Raw genomic sequence first — 20,128 nt, forward strand, 5'->3', positions numbered from 1 at the left:
GGTTGATGCAACATGAGCACTTGAAGTGCATTCCAATCTAAAGCCTTCATTATGCTTGTCTGAAACTGTCTGCCTGGCTCCAGTGGACGGTTGTTACTGATGTGCATGCATTCATCTCTGCACAGCCTCTGGATAAAAGCCTCACACATGCAGACAGGGTGAATTAAAATAGCCGATCTTAAATCCACTTAAGCCTTATGTAAGCCAAGCTGCCTAACCCTCACAGGCCCTGAAGCAGCGCAGTCTATACAGCACCAAAAAGACGTTATAGTGCATGGAAGCGTGAGTCGGAGCGAGGAAAAGAAAGGGTTTGAGCACGTCACACAAAGATAGGACATGCTTTTACTTTCCACATAACTGACAATTTGCTTCGCTTTAAAGGGGTTCCCACTGAAGCTAAAAAGCACCAGCATCCGTTCATTTCCCGCAATTCAACATTTTGATTTAGTATTGAAGTAGTTGGTGCCATTATCAGTAAAAGTCCTTTTTTCCTCACCACTTTTATCACTAGAACAATGGAGAGATGACAGGAAATGATAGGGCTCTTCAACCGCTTTATTTCAAGGGCCAGATTATTCAGATCAAAAGACGCGGGCTATTTTACAAAAGGAAAACGGAGAAAAAAAGATCTCCAACAATCCATATCTTTATCAATCTGCATAAGAGAAAAATGGCCATCTGATAAAGAGTTCATTTTACATGAGTAATACGTTTAAAACGGAAGAAAATAAAAACATTTTTAGAAAGTCTTTACTGTCATTTTTTGCACTAAACTGTTTTAATGCATTCTTGAATTAATAAAACTATTAATTTCTTTAAAAAAATAAATAAATAAAATCTTATACCCCAAACTTTTGTACAGTAGTATGTACTATGTAGTAGTAGAACATAAATATCTTAAATGTTATAGCTCAGTGTTTATTCTGTGATACGAAATATACAGAAACAAAATTTAGTTGTTGTAATAAAATATTTTTAAACCGCAGAATAAACACCGACTAATATTTTTGCAATAGGATGTTAAAGAAATCCTATTATAGGTTAGAGACCTATATTTCACAATCAGGCTAGTTTTACTATTATGAGTGGCAGGACATTTGGGTGGGATGTGTCATTAATCAGAGGGGTTACTACCATGTGATGCTGCTGATGGAAAGCCACATACGCCCCCATTAAAATGTTCTTATCATCAACCACCAGAAAGCTGCTCCACCTAGACCAGTCTGTAAACACACAGGGCCTACAACCACACATAGGGTAAAAATAACCTCACAGACAGTATGTACAGTCACCCGAGCCCCAAACACCTCACGCGCCAAGGGGAACCAGAAAACACACACACAAACCGAGACACATGGAGGGTCACACGCTGCCAGAGAGGGAGTAGGTCACCTGTGTGGTGACAGGGCTGAATAACTGGGCCACATTTAGATGTGGCAAATCCATCTGCTATCCTACATTACAGTGCTGAGGGGAAACACGGTCAATGGAAACTGCTCAAGGGTTTGCACTTAGATGTCATGTACTGAGGAGGGAGAACAGTGTGTAAAGTTGGGGCCGTTGCAGGTGATTCGATGCAGGATGTCACACGGCGAAGTTAATAATACTTAGTCACAAAGAAACGCATTTTGTCTACTGACCTACCGGTATATCCGAGTGTAAAGGATTATCAACAAAAAAATGTATGGTGGGGACTTGGTTCTATGCGTCGGTTGTCAATTGTATTTTGAGATATGGGCGTTGCACTCAAAAATGGAGGCTTGCAGGTGCGGGGTTTAAGCAGAATAAATGATTGGAGATGTCCTGTATGTCACCACAGAGAAGTCTGTCATTTTAACATAGGTTTTGTTTACCCAAAAATAAATCTTCGGAACACAAATGAAGATATTTGTAATGAAATCTGAGAGATTTCTCTCCCTCCATTGATAGTCTACGCAACTACCACTTTGACGCAGCTTTAAAAAGTTCATAAAGAGATCGTAAAAATAATCCATATAAATTAGGAATGCATTTTAATGTTATCGTTATCGACCCGATAAGTAAATAAGGCCGATATATTAAAGACAATAGATGTATTATTTCCTCCAGCTGAGACACTTCAGATGCGCACTGTTCGCCATGATGGCTTTGAATTGCTTGAAATATGATTGGAATCACTTTGCAAAGGAAAATACAGTTAAGTGCAACACGTGCAGTGCAACATACAGAGTACATGAAATTATTATGAGAACACTACTGTAAAATAAAACGTGTGTTTTAGCGTGCTGTTACGGGAAGAGCGCATGCAAACCTTCATGACTTGCACAGTCAAGTTCACTTGTGCATTTGCAACCTTTCATGCAATTTATTATGTTTAGTGTGTGTGTGTGTGTGTGTGTGTGTGTGTGTGTGTGTGTGTGTGTGTGTGTGTGTGTGTGTGTGTGTGTGTGTGTGTGTGTGTGTGTGTGTGTGTGTGTGTGTGTGTAAATGCATCCTATGTGAGAAATCCTATAAATATGTTTGGTTAAGTTAATTAACAGGGTAGTAAAAAGTACCAGTTTACTTGTAACCATCTTTAGCTTAAGCGCATCCAGCTCAAACAGCAATGCACGACATTAATAACTATGATTGAGACTGTCATGTTCATAACATTATAATGAATTGTAATAAAATGTTGCGAATTCTTTGGGTTTAGTTGCCGTGTTTCTGCAGGTTATGGAAAAGCACTTCCACAACAGGAGTACTGATTAGCACGTAACTTGATTCAAGTTCACTTGTGCATTTGCATCATTTTGTGCAGATATAATATTATGTTTATGTTGTATAAATATCTGATTAATCTCACAAAGGATGCGTTTGGTTATTTAACAGTAGTAAAGCGCTCCAGTTTACCAGTGATCATCTTTAGCTTCAGCGCACGGAGCTCAAACAGCAATGCACATTAATAACTAATTGGGACTGTCATATATACAACATTATACAGAACACTATTGTAATAAAACGTTGTGAATTATTTGGGTTTAGTTGCAGTGTTTCAGCACGTTGTTACAGGAAGAGCGCATCCACAACAGGAGTAACACATTCTGACTAGAACGTAATTATTTCAAGTTCACTTGTGCATTCGCCTCATTTTGTGCAGATACAAGTTCTGATTAGTGCTGTCAGCGTTAACGAGTGCAATTAATTTCAAAATCCTTAACGAGTTAAAATAATTTAACAAATAAATTACATAAGTATGTGAAGCTGGGTCATTAACATAATTTATGTCACGCAGTTAGATTATCTTAGAAGTCGGGAGTTTATCACACTGAGCATCTTCAAGAACCTGTAGCCTTGGTAGGAGGAAATTTCCATTCTAACCCTTTAACCCAATTCTGCTTCTCTGTTTGTGACCAGACCATTTTAAGCCGATAAACTCTGGGAAAGTTTTCAGAGATCCAGTAATGGAATTAATTCAAACAATCAGTCCAAAACAGTGCTAATGTAAAGGCGGCCAGGCTGATTACATCAGAGAGAATAGAGACTCCCATTGCGATTTTAGTGAATTATTCATTCCAGTGTGTGCTTTGGTTTAAAATACAAGCTCTGTAATATTCTGTCATTGTTTCTGAAAAGCACAATTGTGGTGATGCGTTTCGAAGCATTATTGCTTTCTGATACAATTGTGTCGAAAATGGTTCATTACTCGAAGCTTCATTCAAATAGAAATTGCAGCACCATCTCCTGATGAAGTAAATGTAATGCAACAAAGTTGACAACCATAAAACGCAAGTAGGCGTATATGTTACCCCTTTCACACGTAAATTTAAAATAATCTAACTGACCCCCCAGCGTGAGTTTTTCAAGGCGACCGTTATTTAGAACTTGTCACTTTAATGTTTCCATGGTGACGCGTCATTGCTTGTCACTTGACACAGCTAGGGCTGTTCGATTCCGGATTTTTTGGAATCGATTCCAATTCCGATTCCGGTTTAAGAAAATTTTAAATATTCCATATTTTAAAGCATCAATCTGATGCATTTTGAGATGCATTTTTTGCAAACCTGGGGAGAGAAACTTAACTTCAGCGATGGGTCAAAAATATTATGGCCTTAGCTAATAATGTTCCACTGGAGCGTTCTCTCCTGCTGTGTTCAACGACTCGTCAACTTTACCAGCAAAAAGTAGAATTTCTATAACTCTAGTGTTGAACTGATAATCACTCTTTTGTGTGTTAAACACAATCTAATTAATACAGACAACTTCATTATAGCTAAAGAAAAACAACAAATCAAAAATATATATATATATATCAACCTATGACAAAAATTATATTATACTAGATTTGTGGATACCTCAGTAAAATTTAGTCTAGAAAAATAATAATTGTATAAAATCTGAACATTTAGTGAAAAAAAAAACAATTTAGTGGGGAACAAATAAAAAAACAATGTGTAGCACTAAATCTGATTTTCATGAAAAACAAGATAAAAATTAATTATATATATATATATATAGTTAAGATATTTTTTAAATGTATAGCACAGCTGTTTAATGAGGCAGCAACATATGATAGAGAGGACAGAACAGAACAAAAAAAGGCTATTAATAATCTTTCATTGCGCAAAAAGTAGCCTATGATGATATGATTATGAAAGACTCCAATACAGTGCGGCATTTTATTTTTCATTTTATGCGAAACCATATAGCTTTATCTACAGATCAAGTATAATAACAGTAACATTGAATCATCTTGGAGAGAGTTTTATCGTTGACTGTCGTAACCGAACGCGACACGCTGTTTGAACGCTGAAGAATGACTGACAGGGAAAAGTTTATGTGAACTTGAATTGAATTACTTAAATATTAATTTCTATCTCACATTATACTACAGTATGGCTTCATATATTATTTTTGTGAACGGCCCTAAGATGTTTCATAATTGGGGATGTTGTTTTGCTAAATTTATCGCAAATTTGGCATTTACATTTTTTTGTCGAATCTCACGTAGCCCCAGACTTGACCTTGGAGGCATTCTTCGTCCCGTGAGTGTGATTGATTTTTGTCGATTGATTTCATAAATCAGATTTATTACTTCTCCTAAATTACAACGAGTAAGATCAAACCCCACCAAGCAACCGATTCTAAAGATTTCATTGGGTCAGTCATTGCACCGATTGCCTACACAATGCTGAATCATCCTACCCGGCCTAACTCATACTCTGTGTCACGACTGGATCCATTTATTTAGTCTGAAATTTATTTATTTACAGGTGACGTGATTGTGTTGACAAATGAAATCGGTTACAGGCCGCGGTTTGTGTTAAAAAAAAAAATCTTAAAGGAGGAGTTGATTCCCCTTAATGGAATCTATTCCAAACTTTGGAATCGACTCTCAATTCCTAACGCCTCGGAATCGATTCTTTTTGGAATTGATTCCCAGCCCTAGACACAGCGCTGAATGAATGATGATCTGCTTTTATGTCATTTTTCCTTTTTTATTAAAAATATTCACAAATGTATTAGCTATAGCATGCAACACTGATATTCCGATTGTCAAATATGTGCAAGTGGATGGGTTTTGTTGTTTAAACATCTTTATAACGATCGCGTTAGTTGAGCTGTATGCACAATGGGCGGCGCCATTTTAGTTTGTTTTAAGTTCAGAGAATCGGATCTGTTGGATTTACAACACGTCAATTCCTCCACCGGTGAACTGGGATAAGAATAGGGTCAAATGTAAAGCTACTTACACAATGTGTATCTGATATGAGTAAAACGTGTCGTCTTATTATAATGGAAAGGATTATTATTGCCGCTTCCATAGGCATCAGTGTGTATTTTACAAACTCAAAATCATTGTTTTGCTAGTTCTTATGTGTATTTAAATGTCTGAAACCTAAAATAAACATTATGTGGTTGAAAACACTCAATAGTTGTGATATATGACAGCACTGAGTGCATCCGTCTCTGGCTCAGCACCAGCCAACGCGCGAAAGCACGTTTAAATTTAGCAGTTGATCACGTGATGCACTGACCGTTCTAATCACACCGGTGTGATCGTACGCTCCAGGGACCAGCCAAGACTGATGGTGCGTTCTATTATTTATCCGTCTCGGAAGACAGACGTTGCCTAGCAACACGCCCCCTTTCCTCGGATTTCTCCTCTCGGACGTCGGACAACCGTGAGGACACCGAGCAAGAATTCCGTTTCGGAATTCAAGATGGCTGCGCCCTGTGTGAATTGTAAGTGAATTGTTTTCATTGTTTTTGAACCGCTTTGGTATTTTAAATGACGAATATAATCACTCGTATTACTGCGTCCCCTGTAGGTATGGGAATCGGTTGTTGTGAGTGCAATTACTAACGTTGCTAACAGAAGATTAACATGAAAAACATTAAATAAAGTGAACACCTGAACACATTTTCATAATTAAATAAAGTGAACACCTGAACATTGCAGGTGAAGCCTACTTATTTTGGAGCGCCTGGTACTCGGCCAGTGCTACCATTACAACAGCTTGAAGTGTGGACGTGACATCATATCGAGGTCCGAGTCGGTTCGTTGGCTATAATAGAACGCACCATCATCACACCCCGTTTATTACGCGTTTACGTGTTCAGCGATCAAAGCTGAAACAGTGTTAGTGCTGTGAAACTCATTTGTAGGTGAATTTTACAGATACTGATGAATTTCATGTGTTCACCTTGATAATAAAACATTAAAGCTGCCGTCAGCAACATTTTTTTTATCATATTCAGTGAAATCGACACTATAATCCGACAGAACAACATAAATAAAATGGTTTTAGAAAAAACCCGAGCTTCTAACTCCACCTGGAGCGTGTTATTTATTTTGCAAAAATCCACAGCTCCCGGATCATCGGGTCCAAAGAGCGCAGGGGGGTGTGAGATCTGACTGTCAATCACAGATCGGGCACACGCCACCCCTCGCGCACGTTACAATCACATGCACACGCCTGAAGTTCGCGGAAGTTCGCACAGTAACGAAGAGTGATGGCGGGAAATCAAGTAAGCTCATTTAGAGTATAAATGACGTTAGCAATTGCAATCTATCTGTAGATTAGCCAGGACAGCATACCTCCAAATAATCCATGGTGTTGATGGATGCTGATGAGACAGGCGCGTTCACTGAAAATCTGGTGCACACGCACTGACGAGCATGAACTCGGTCACGGTGGGAGGGTATTCGTTGATAGTGGGGGAGGGCCATGAGAGTTGTAAACATTCAAAATTTGGCCTAAGTCCACTCAATCTGCCAGACTTGCCGACTTCAGCTTTAAGCATGATGTGTGTGTGTGTAATTATTTCTTTAGACAAGGACAGAAGATCAGACCAGCTTAAAAAAAGTTGGAAACCATCACAGAAATTCTAATGGTTTCTATTAAAATACCAATAGGAACCATTGGCTTTTACCATTTAAACCACTACAGAATTCTTTTTTGTAGTGTGTTTGGGACATATTCCATTAGGATTTAATGCCCGCACCAATAGAACCCAACACATATCAGTAGAGAGAGAGACCACTATAATTCCAATTACAACCAATAAAATTCCCATGAAAACCAATAGAATTTCTGTAATTGTTTCTATAGTTTCTTTTTAGCAGGGCAGTATCATGTGTGAAAGCTTGATCTTGTTTAGCTGTGGGAAGCAGAACTCTATAACTTGTTAACTGGTGGGCCTGATATTTTTGTATGTTGAAAAGGATGTGCTTGTGTAACTGGTTGTACTTGTATAATGTAGCAGAGGGTTTTTGAAGTTTCTGTCTTTCTCCATATCATTCACTACATATGTAAAAATATTTGTATGCAGAAATGTCAAAGAACTAACCTTATTCGGGGAAATAAGTTTAAAGTGTTCCCAAACTTGGGAACAACTTCTCTTTCTCGCTGGCTCCATCACAACACTCGCCAATCATCAACAATAACGCCAATCCAAACACCGACTACTACAACCCACGGTGTTGCCATGGTTTGGCTTCACTTTTATAAGAAATACAGCCGCCAGGTTTCAAACCTGTCAACACTGGATTGGGCTGTCAAAGCAGTCAGGTGGTTCACTACAGGAGTGAACCAGTGTGTTTGCTTCAGACGTCATTTTCACGTGACTAGTGACGTAATGATACAAGCTCCGAAGTAGTGGTTCATTGCAAGGACCGTTCGAGTTTGAAGCAAGCTTCGGAGCGTCTGTGTCAGACGTAACATCACTACTTCACAGTTAAATTTCCAATAAACAGACCTGTAATTTTATTACTAACTGCACTTGTTAACAAAACAACAGCAATTTTATGATTAAATAAACTTTATGATAAATTGTCCTGGTGCCACTGCTCTCAAATGTTAGCTTGGAGCCCTGACTAGCTAATATTATGTTTATGCTGTATAAATATCTGATTATGATGCGTTTGGTTGAGTTAATTAACCTGCTAACAAAGCACTTCAGTTTCCCGGTGTTCTTTCAGCTCTTCAACTTTAGCACGCAGCTCAAACAGCAATGCGGTTATTTTAAACAGTAAATATTAATTTTCAAAATAAAACATGAGGGTGAGTAATTAATGACAGAATTTTGAATTAATTTCTGAATGAAACAAAGTGCAAGATCTTGAAATGTGTTTCAGAAAGTATTTTTGACATGTTTTTTTTTTTTTTTATCTTTTTTTTTTTAGGAAATCCTGTGCAGATTGAGCCAATGTCGTATGAGTGGGATGATGACCTTGCAAGATGGCAGTCAGAGGATGCAGTAATCAGCATGTTGAGTTCAGCACTCTCTATTTGAACCCAGAGTATCTCAATAAGTATCACCACCCACCTGGCTGCCTCCCCCAGTCCCACATCTCAATGATGGAGTGATGGAAAGATGAAGCCGCCACTGCCTCCTCCTCTTCCTTCTTTTCCTTATCGTTTGTATCATCTTTCTTTTGTGTGCAATCGGCACAGTCCTCTGAGAAATTCAGAAGTTTTAGAAAACATCATGAAAGAAGCCAACTTCGAAAATATATAGTAATCCAATAGGATTTAAGGGTAATGAGGCTTTTACCTGGATGGGCAGACTCTTCTCTGTCAAAGACAATTTCTTCATCCTTCACCATCTCGTTCCACATCTCGCTCAGTCCTTCTGGAGAGAAGGCTCGCTATAACACAGAGGAGATAGGCTATTATATATAGGAGATATTAATGTATTATACTTTAAGGAAAGAAGACTTAACATTAAACTAAAAATATGACATTTAAATATGTTGTTAAAAGTAAAACTACACACACAGACATTCAAAAGTTTCTTACACCGTTCAAAGTGACTTTGAACGGTCAGCAAGGCTGCATTTATTTGATTAAAAATACAGTAAAAACAGTGATATTGTGAAAATATCACTATTTAAAATAGCTGCATTTAAATGTAATATATATTTAAAATGTAATTTATCAATCAGGCATCACTCACATGGTCCTTCAGAAATCAATTTAATATACTGATTTGGTTCTCAAGAAAGATTTCTTCTTATTATTCATATTTTTGTGGAAATCGTGATAAAAAAAACTCAAAATTCTTTGATCAATTAGAAATTTCAAATGAACAGCATTTACTTGAAATAGAAATATTTTGTAACATTATATAAATGGCAGAGATCCTTTGGTAAACATTAGCATCTACAGCATTTCCATTTCAGCCAGCAGTCACCTTATAATGCTACCAAATGCTCACTGAGTCCTTGAGCAATAATTACTGAAACTCAGAGCCCAGACTCAAAGTTTCATATGTGAGAAAAAAACAAATGTATCAAAACACCAGACTTCCAACTGTAAAAATCAGAGAGACTTTCACAACCATCGAGCCGATGCTAATAACAGCTACAGCACCTTGAGCAATACTCCAGACAAATGTCACAGAGACCCAAACATACAGATACACATAAACACCATTTTGGGGTGTTGATTTCATAAGTCATCACTGCACTACTACCAAGAATTAGTACTAAATTCATCCAGCGTTTTGAAACTGAATCCGTGTTGAACAATTATTCACAGCAGATGTATTTTCCGTTCAAAACATGAGGCAATATCTCTGCAACAAAATGTCAATAATCATGTAGCGGTATAGCACATTTACTTTACACGCATCTTAATTTAGAAAATGTCACATTTTCATAAGCCAAACTGTTTGGTGAGATAACTGAAAAATGTAAAATAGACATAATCGAAAACCATATTCATCACAGAATTGGACATTGTGGAGAGAAATAAAATTGCTGTATAATCTACTACCACACTTAACACAAACCTATTTTAAAACAGTTAAATACCATTTATACGTGTAAAAAGATAAAATGAAATTTAACATAAATGCTGGTCATATCAACAACCACCACTAACAAAAAGCAGTACTACCTTGGCTTTAGGACATGTACTGCGGTAGTACCAAATTTACTCTTTAAAGTACCATGTAATATCAGAATATGAATATTAGAGTATATGAATATGCTAATCATTCAGTACCATTTTAAATTCAATGCTGTATATGCGTACATATGATGGTATATTATGCTGGAGCTGACAACTCGTGAAGAACTTATAAAATGTGTAAAGGAGTCAAAACAGTGGCAGGATTCCCTCCGTCACACACACAAACTAAGATCTGCTGCGAGGAGACCCGGCTCTGATGCCTGTCCCGAACTGTGATGGGCAACATCGAGACAATGACGAGAAAACAACACAGGTATGCTTGAGCATTCGGTCCTTTTTAGGGTCACATCTTGTGACTTCATGTCCTGTTTCTGGTTCGTTTACATGTCTTTGGTGCGGTTCGCATGAAATATGAACGTAACACGGACCACAGTTAACATGGACCGTGATGACATGGCAACAAGATGGTTAATAAATAGGGCTACACAATTAAAGTAAAACCAAAATCGTGATATGGCTTAGTGCGAATATCAAACAACAAAGGCTGCGTTTTTTTATTAGAAGAATCACAATTAGATTTTAATGCAGCCCTATTATTAACATCTCACATCCCAATTTAGGAAGAACAACAGAATTATTCAACCTATAACACTGAAGTCACTGAAACACATAGCCTAACTAAACAACAAAAGTACAAAAGTAAATTTTCAAAACAAAACTGACAAGCTAGCCTGTCTCGTTTCAAGCAATAGTCTCCCAAAACAAATTATTATTATTTTTATATATATTTCTCACAAACAAAAAGCTACCAAAACAGCTTCTGGCAAGTTCACAATATTCATAAAATCAGGCAGCATGAGAAGTCTCACTGTAAACACCAACAGGAAGTCAGGAAAATAAGCATAAAGAGAATTCTGTTTGCTTTGAGAGCTCTGACAGCAAGGCACATTGACTGAAATGCTGTTACCCCATTGCTAAGGGAACCATTTTCGGAAACACACAATACAAGCTTTTTAAGTTTAAGACCTCAAGCGATACTTTTAATATGCACCAAAAATATGTATCTACTGCCATTCAGCATCAGTACTCACCCAGAGACAAGATACAAAAGATTTTCAATGTCAACAATCAATTCCTCTTTCTGCTGAGACTTAGTACTACCCACATTGCTAAATGTTGACCAACAGTGCAACCAAGTAGCTTTCGGATAAGGACTTCAATACATCCCTGCCCCCCTAAAAAAACATCAACACTATATTTAGCATCAAGGCTTGGGCATCCTGGGCGACAATATTTGGACCGATGACAAAATTCATTCATGACAAAATTTACCTGCAAGTCTATCTTTAGCCATTTGTCATGGAAGCGCAGCTGGGCATCAAGGGAAAAAGATGGAGACGGCATCATTCCCTCACAGCTCTCCAGGCTGCAGACGCAGCCTTCCTTAAAGAGACACATTCACGGATTAAACAACAAGTTAACACTGTGGCGTGAAGCTTTGACAAGCAAAACAAAACACGTCATGGTATCTAGATCTCAGTAAAATGACTACCCCACCCCAGTTAATATTGATTAATTGCATATAGATTTTCCCAAAGGCACAGTAGTTGAGTCAGTGCAGTACAGTGTGTAGGTGATGATGCAATCTGGCAGTTTCAGATAATTGGGAAGCGTCTTCATAGTCAAAATCAAAACTATAGGCTATTCATTCAGCATAATACTTGGTGTTGAACATTCATCCTATTCCTAAAAAACATATAATGCATTACAAAACCATTAAAATAGGCCTAGAAATAACATCAAGTAATTTTAAAGGGATAGGTCATCCAACCAACATTGAAAATTTGGTATTTTTTTCGAGAATTTTTTAAAGGATGTCAGTCTTTTTCATGAAAAAAAATCAATCAAATCAATCAACATTTATTTGTTTAGCACATTTAAAAACAACACAAGTTGGCCAAAGTGCTGTACATGTCTAAAACAAAATACTCAATAAACACTCAAACATTACTCAACACAAAACAATGGCTCAATATACAACACTGATCAGTGTCCCAAAACCTAGGGGCAATTGTATGCCACAGTGTAGATGTGTGTTTTCAGCATAGATTTAAAACATTCTAACGAGTCACAGGATCTGATATGCAGTGGAAGACTATTCTAAAGACACGGGGCTGTCACAGAAAATGCACGATCTCCTTTGGTTTTCAACCGTGATTTGGGAACATGTAAGAGCAAACTCTGGGATGATCTTAGGGGTCGAGCGGAATAATGATGCTGTAACAGACATCATGCTATATACTCCGGAGCAAGACCATGCAAAGCTTTAAAAACCATGGTGAAAACTTCATATTGGACTCTAAAATCAACAGGAAGCCAGTGCAAAGAGGCCAGCACCGGAGAAATTCTAGACCATTTCCCTGTGCCTGTCAACAGTCTGGCTGCTGCATTTTGCACCAGCTGCAACCTTGATAGCAACTTTCTAGACAATCCCAAATATGACGAGTTGCAATAATCCAATCTGGACAAAATAAAAGCATGAATGGCAGTTTTCATGTCCTTAAAAGACAGAATTCTCTTCAATTTGGCGATGCTCCGCAATTGATGGAAACTACGTTTAACCACAGCATTAACGTGTTTGTCAAATTTCAGCTCAGAATCAAAAATTACACCAAGGTTCCTCGCTTGGGTGTTGACATTAGTGGCTAGGGGGTCAAGTACAAAAAGCATGAACCTTGAGGAACCCCTGAGGAAATGGGCTGAGAAGACGAAATAGAGCTTCCAAGCTCCACTGCAAAAGATCTTCCATCGAAATAGGTGGAGAACCACTTAAAAGCAAGCCCCTAATCCCACCCCACTCCTTTAAACGGTAAAGAAGGACCCCATGATCCACACAGTGTCAAAAGCCGTGCTAAGGTCAAGAAACACTGAAACCGCACAATTCCCAGAGTCTACAGACCGCAACAGATCATTTGTCACTTTGAGAAGGGCAGTTTCAGTGCTGTGTATATTATATCTCAAAATCAAAATAGTCCACACTACTCAAGCACTATATTTCAAGTCTTCTTGCATGATATCTTTGTGAGAAACACCGAAATTACGTCAGGTCAACCTACCGCCGAGACTCTCTCGTGAACACAGCCATTGCCGGAAGCCAGTGATTATGGTTTATAAAGTTTTAAATATGGATATTTTTCTTACAAAAAAAAAACATTGCTTTGCTTCAGAAGGCATTTATTAACCGACTTAACCTATAGATTACTTTTATGATGGATGAAAGCACTTTTTGGAGTTTCAAAAACTCTGACATAATTCAATGCCATTACAAAGCTGGGAAGAGCTAGGATATTTAATATAGCCTAACTCGGATTGTGTTCGGGTGAAAGATGAAACTCAGGATGGATTGAGTAAATTATGAGATAATTTTAATTTTTAGGTGAACTATTTCTTTAAATATTGAGATCAAATCATTGAGTTTTTGGAACTCAAGAATCACCCAGATTGATTCTGCAAAAAGGATCAAGCAATTCTTGGAATGCAAGCACACAAGTATAATGGACATTTTTTAATGATTTTGAATCCCTTATGTGATTTTACATATTTTGTCACCCTTAATTGTTATTGCACAACACATTCTTCAAAATGGCTTTGAAATGATATAAGGATAAGCCAATACTGACAAACGTTTAATTTTTGTGTGAACTGTTCCTTTAACTTCAAGCCTAATCAACCTTGAAATGTTAAACACAGTCTTCCACCTACCCTTGCAATGCATGAAAACGAACAAAGAGAAATATTTAACATAAGCAGTAAAATATGAAAAAAAAAAACATAATTAAAAAATATTAAAATATGATTGTGGAACTGTGTTAAAGCATACAGACCTGATCGAACAGGAGAGCATCACTAAAATAATTTATTACAATAAACTGGGTGTCGGCTTGGTCACATCCGTATCTAATCTCTCATGTCAGTATCTACATGTGAGTAAAATAGTGTTGTTGTTGTTGTTTTAATCAACAGATGATTGCTGTATGTAATGCTGCAGGTTGCTATCTGTGAACGGTGTGTTGTTAATGGAACTCAGGCTGTCAGCCGCTAGCAGCTACATTACAGGACGTTCCCAAAAACAGCGCCCTGGCCTGCTATTCTTCAACACACTACAACCTATTAATACCGCAACCCAGCCTCCTTTTCCTATCCTAAAAGTCATAACGGAATCAACGCATTTTTTACCTGTTTGGTTGTCTTATTGAATCCTTGCTGCTTCGGTCCTACCACCAGCTTCACTGCACTTTAATGTCGGCCATGTCGTGTGTTGATTGACAGTATTGGCAGCCAAACAAATGCAGAAGAATCAGATGACGTACAACAATCGGAGGGCGGGACGACGCAAGGGCCTATCACAGACTGGGATAGGGACACATGGAGCACGGCGTTCATAAAAATTGAGCATTTATAAAATGACGTATATTTCGTTTACAGTCTATGGTTTCACCGCATAAACTATAATACACAAATAAGCATTTTTCTTGGACTTGCCTATATTTTAAGCAAAAATGTATATTAATGTATGTATAAGGGATAGTGTATATTTTGACCTGTCACGATTTCTTTACGTTTTTCACGATTTCAATCATTTTTTATTCCACTAGGTTATCGTGAGGTGTGACAAATTAATTCATAAAGTACAAATATTCAGCATAGTTTCAAAATTAATAAGGTCATAAAATTGCATGCGCAGTTTTATGCGGAATTTTAAAAGAATTGGGAGTTTTAGATGCCACACCACAGCACCAATTTTTCTTTATTTAATTAAATGTATTTTTCATTTATTTAATTGTTAATTAATTTAGCATTATTACAGTGTAAGTAAAGTAAAAATGTAGGACTAATGAAATCCACTATATTTAAAATGCCCTTGTTCTGAATTAAATAAATATTTGTAATTAAAATTCATATCATTGCTTAAATGAAATACTAGTAACCATGTCTCAAATAAGTAAAAAATAAAGATAAAAAACATAGAAGACAGAAAAATATTACAATTCTTCTTTTTTTTAATAATCTTTTTTTTTTTTTTTTTTATGCATAGGTTTTAGGAATTTGAAGATGATCGATTTCTATGTATACAATAATTGTCCAAAAACACAACATTATTAAATTCAATACAACAATTTAGAGAAATAAACAATACACTCTATAAACCAGGGGCCCAATCCTGTTCCTGGAGATCTACTTGTAGAGTTCAGATTCAACCCTGATCCAACACACCTGTCTGTAATTACCAAGTGCTCCTGGAGATCTTAATTAGCTGGTTCAGTTGTGTTTGATCAGGGGTGCTGAACTTAGCTGGAAGGTAGATCTCCTGGAACAGGATTTGGCACCCCTGTTATAAACTTAAAATGTATACATTTTAAAACTTGAAAATTTGTGTGAATAAAATAAATGTTCCAATGTCATTTTTAAGAAAATTCTGTCAACATTTACTCACCCTCATGAGACTGACAGCCAAATTGACTACTCACTTGTATTACATATTTTTTCCCCCCATTCAATGAAAGTGAAAGGTGGCTGAAACTTTCACATGTAAACTTACTTTTTATATCACAACGCCACCTGCTGTTAACAGCTTGAAGCTCTGCGCCGCCACCTCATATTTGTACTACATGTATCGTGAAACACAGGGACACAGAATGGGCCTTTTAAATATAATTCTGTTTTATTTGCTTTAAATGCGTAAACTTTATCTGTTTAATTACTCTTTATTAGATATTAGTTTGGTCCTCTCCTTTAACCAGTAGAGGTCGTTAGTTTGGCAAGGAACTCCTGAGAATGCACTTCCGGGATGTAATGCACGCCGATTCATATGTTTTTGTGCATTTCTAGACCCATACTACAACCACAGTCCACCACAACCCTATAAGGGCTTTATCAACACCAGTCAAAAAGTGATCTAAGGACTTACACTGACCGTTCATAAACCCGCATACATTTATGGACGACACTTCATTCCCAGTAGTTGGTGTTGCGATTGCTGTTGTGTCCAGTTTTATTAATGGATCCACGTTTGTACTCCAGAAAAAGGGGATACTGCGAGCCCGCAAATCAGGTATTTCACATCAGAAGACCGCCATTTCCCTATTTTGTCCCAAAGAAAAGTTACACTTCCTGTCCAGATGTAGGCTAATATTTAAAGGATGATTTATGTCACTACAGGTGGAACTTACCTGGCTGACTGTGTCTGGTGGTGTGGTACACTTGCAAGTGAGTAATACCTCTATATCTGCAAATAAAATGTAATTAATGTTAATAAAGGTACTGTGTGTTTATGCTTTTTTTCTTTCTTTTTTTAAGTGATTGTGGGACAAATAGGAAATTTTCTGGCATACAATGTTGCCCCGGCAGTTGTGGTCACTCCCCTTGGAGCCCTGGGAGTCCTGTTTGGGTGAATTTCTTTATTTTATTTATATTAAGATAATCTTCATTAATTGAAATGTATTCAATGCAGTGGTCTGAGCAATCTCAAAATAAATATTACAGCAGCAACAACAACAGTTGACATTTATTTCACATTTTAATCAGCATATGAGCACCTATACTGTGACCTGGAGTGATTAATGTGATTTTGTCTTTTCATCATTAATCAGGGCCGTTCTGGCATCCTGGCTGCTTCAGGAACATCTCAATCTCATAGGGAAACTCGGCTGCGCTTTGTGCTGTTGTGGTTCAGTTGTGCTCATCATTCACTCACCTAAGTCTGAAAATGTTACATCAAGAGCAGAACTAGAGGAAAGACTGATGGGCCCAGGTATGATAAACATGTCTGGTGGAGCCATAATTCATCTATTCTCAATGGTAGTCTGGTGGTTAAAGGGATAGTTCACCCAAAAATTAAAATTCTGTCATCATTTACTCACCTTCATGTCATTCCAAACCTGTATGACTTTCTTTGCTCTGTGGAACTAAAAAAGATATTATGAAGACCGTTGATAACCATACTGTTTCAGTCCTTATTGACATACATAGTGTGGACATAAAATACAATGTCAATGGGAAAATGTTTTCTTACCAGCATTATTCAAAATATTTTGTTCTGCAGAAGAAAGAAAGGAATACAGGTTTGGAACAACATGAGGGTATGTAAATGATGACAGAATTGTCATTATTGGGTGGATTATCCCTTTAAGAATAAGAAGGGTTAACACAAACCTGATACAAAAGAAACCTGACATGAATTGTAACGTTATGGAAATCATCTTATTGTACTTTTGTGAAAATCACTTAACGGCAGATTTTTTCAAGTGGGCTATTCCTGCAAATAGTGTCTAGTAGGTTGCTTTGGATAAGAGCATCTGCAGCTCTTTTTTTCTGGTCTGTTTTTGCATAGCAATACATAGATACAAAATATGACATTTAAAGGTCCTTTTGTTTTGTTTTCTCTGGAATGAATCCTGCTTCATCATCTTTATATTAATTGATGTGTGAATGAATAAACTTAAAAGGGATAGTTCACACAAAAATGAAAATTCTGTCATCATTTACATTCACTCACCCTAATGTTGTTTTAAACCTGTATGAGTTTCTTTGTTCAGTTGAACACAAAAGAAAATATTTTGAAGAATTTTGGTTTCTGGTCCCCATTAACAATAGTATTTTGTTTCCTACTATGGAAGTCAATGGGGACCAGCAAGTGTTAGGTTACCCATATTCTTCAAAATATCTTCTTTAAAGAAACTCATACAGATTTAGGACAACTTGACGGTGAGTAAATGATGACAGAATTTTCACTATCCCTTTAACTCACTCTCATACAATGAACCATACCATGTTTCTGATCTTTCCACTCATGATTCAGTGTTCCTGGTGTACATCTCACTGGTGGTCTTATCACTGATCATTCTGATCGGTTGGCTGTCTCCAGTTCATGGAAAATCCAACATTATGGTGTATGTGGGCATCTGTTCTCTCCTTGGGAGTTTCACTGTGCCCAGCAGCAAAGGCCTGGGACTGGCTGCTCAGGAGGCCTTCAGTGGAACACCTACAGGTGATAGCAGAGCACTTTACCTCTTCCTGGGGTTGCTGGGAATTCTCATAGTCAGTATTCTGATCCAGTTCACCTTTATCAACAAAGCCTTGGAGAGCTTTAGCTCTAACATGTTTGAGGCCATTTACTATGTGACTTTCACCTCCTGTGTCATCATAGCCTCCGCTATTCTTTTCAGGGAATGGACAGCACTCGGCATTGTGGACTTTTTGGGTATTCTGTGTGGTTTTATCACAGTATCTGTGGGTGTTGCCTTATTACGCATCTCTCAAGAAACTACACTTGCTTGGAGCCAAACCAAAGATAAAGAGGACTAACTCATGAGTACATCATTTTTTTAATCAATAACTGACAGGGTTGGTTTAACAAACAAAGATTGGATATTGTGTGTTAATAGTAATTAACCACTCCAAATCCAAATAAGGGAGACATCCCATAACATTTTATAGACTTCATCATGTTAAATAAAAAACTGTATTTTAAAATGGAATTTATCCTGATTATTATGCACCAATTTTATCTCAGTTAATAAGTTATTGATTGACTCTTATGTTGTGCCTGGGTCATTTTGACCTGGAGAGGATTTTCTTTTCCCCGAAAATGTATATTAATAATATTGAATAAAATGTACAATTATTTATATCAATTTATCACACTAATACGCTTTAATGTTTAACCAGAAACCTTCTTAATTGATAGAAAGCAAATTCACAAAAAAATATTGAATCCAATTTTGGTTATGATGGGAGATTTATAAGCAATTTTTTTGTAGGCTGGTACAAAGGCTTGTAGGCCATTTTGTAAAAAAAAAAAAAAAAAAACTTCCTGGTTAAATTTTACAGTGCTCTAGTGTAATAAATGGTGCAATTGTTCCATATTTTGTTGAATATTGACAAATTTATCCACAAATAATGCTTTTTACACACAGAAGACGTTGCATACGAGTTGCATAAGCTCAGATCAACGAGGCCTACAATCAATCCATTCCAAAAATAAAAAATACAAAACCTGTCCAAATTGAAAGAAAATTTTACAAAAAGATTGAATCCAATATTTGGTGACAATATAGCATAGCAAGCGATTTAAAAGCAATTTTTAAAAGGCTGGCCATATCTGACCGGGAACACAAAAGGTGTTATAGGTTTTTCAACACAGCAAAAGGGTTAATAATATAATGATTTCATGAATATATAATTATTTAATTTATTTAGAATATATAATTAATTTAATCGCTTACTGGAAATAAAAACTAACATTTCTTTTATATTATATTAACCTCTGTTTGATTGTTTTTTGTGTGTGCAGTCAACCATAAATAAATCACAATTTCTACATAAAAAAAAAATGTTTATCTTGGTCTCATTCTCATTCATGTTTGTATTCAAATTTAAGGATTTCCGTCTGGAATAATTCTATGGTTACAGTTTTGGTCAGTCTACCATCAATTATTTAATGTAATTGTAAGCATGGCGAGATGATGACGGCCAGCAGGGGCTGTTTTTCTTACCTTTGAGACAACAGTTGGCTTCCTAAACCTAGTCGATCTGTCGATGGACTTTCCCACTGCATCCTAATCCAGTCCTATCAGAGAACGGAAATTATTTCAATCCCAGGGTAAGTTGTGCGTTTTTTTTATGTATTCCAATGGGAACATTTCTGGTTGTATTCACAGTTTATTCTTTTAATTTCTTTAAAGTAACGT

At 36.9% G+C, this 20,128-nt stretch overlaps 2 protein-coding genes across 5 annotated transcripts in view; one reads left to right on the forward strand and one right to left on the reverse strand.

The window, feature by feature from the left end:
• The window catches only part of herc2 (HECT and RLD domain containing E3 ubiquitin protein ligase 2), a 74,284-nt gene extending 59,534 nt beyond the window's left edge, over window positions 1–14,750 (reverse strand). For 2 of the 4 annotated variants that reach the window (XM_056253960.1, XM_056253958.1), the window contains exons 1-4: window positions 14,616–14,719; window positions 11,712–11,822; window positions 9,019–9,112; window positions 8,791–8,922 (exon numbers count right to left, since the gene is read on the reverse strand). In XM_056253960.1, the coding sequence (XP_056109935.1) occupies window positions 8,791–8,922; window positions 9,019–9,112; window positions 11,712–11,786 (301 nt within the window). In that variant the 5' untranslated portion in view covers window positions 11,787–11,822; window positions 14,616–14,719. Of the gene's footprint in view, window positions 1–8,790; window positions 8,923–9,018; window positions 9,113–11,470; window positions 11,490–11,711; window positions 11,823–14,615 lie in introns of those variants that run through there. The other 2 variants (XM_056253959.1, XM_056253961.1) reach the window with 2 other exon arrangements.
• Window positions 14,751–16,064: 1,314 nt separating this feature from the next.
• nipa1 (NIPA magnesium transporter 1) lies at window positions 16,065–19,139 on the forward strand. Its single transcript, XM_056253962.1, has 5 exons — window positions 16,065–16,491; window positions 16,599–16,646; window positions 16,737–16,827; window positions 17,030–17,190; window positions 18,238–19,139. Exons 1-5 carry the CDS (start codon window positions 16,377–16,379, stop codon window positions 18,741–18,743), a joined length of 921 nt encoding a protein of 306 aa, XP_056109937.1. The 5' UTR covers window positions 16,065–16,376; the 3' UTR covers window positions 18,744–19,139.
• Window positions 19,140–20,128: the final 989 nt, after the last annotated feature.

Source organism: Rhinichthys klamathensis, unplaced genomic scaffold (assembly GCF_029890125.1).
Source record: "Rhinichthys klamathensis goyatoka isolate OS25496 unplaced genomic scaffold, OSU_Roscu_1.1 h1tg000109l_1, whole genome shotgun sequence".
Lineage (NCBI taxonomy): Eukaryota > Metazoa > Chordata > Actinopteri > Cypriniformes > Leuciscidae > Rhinichthys > Rhinichthys klamathensis.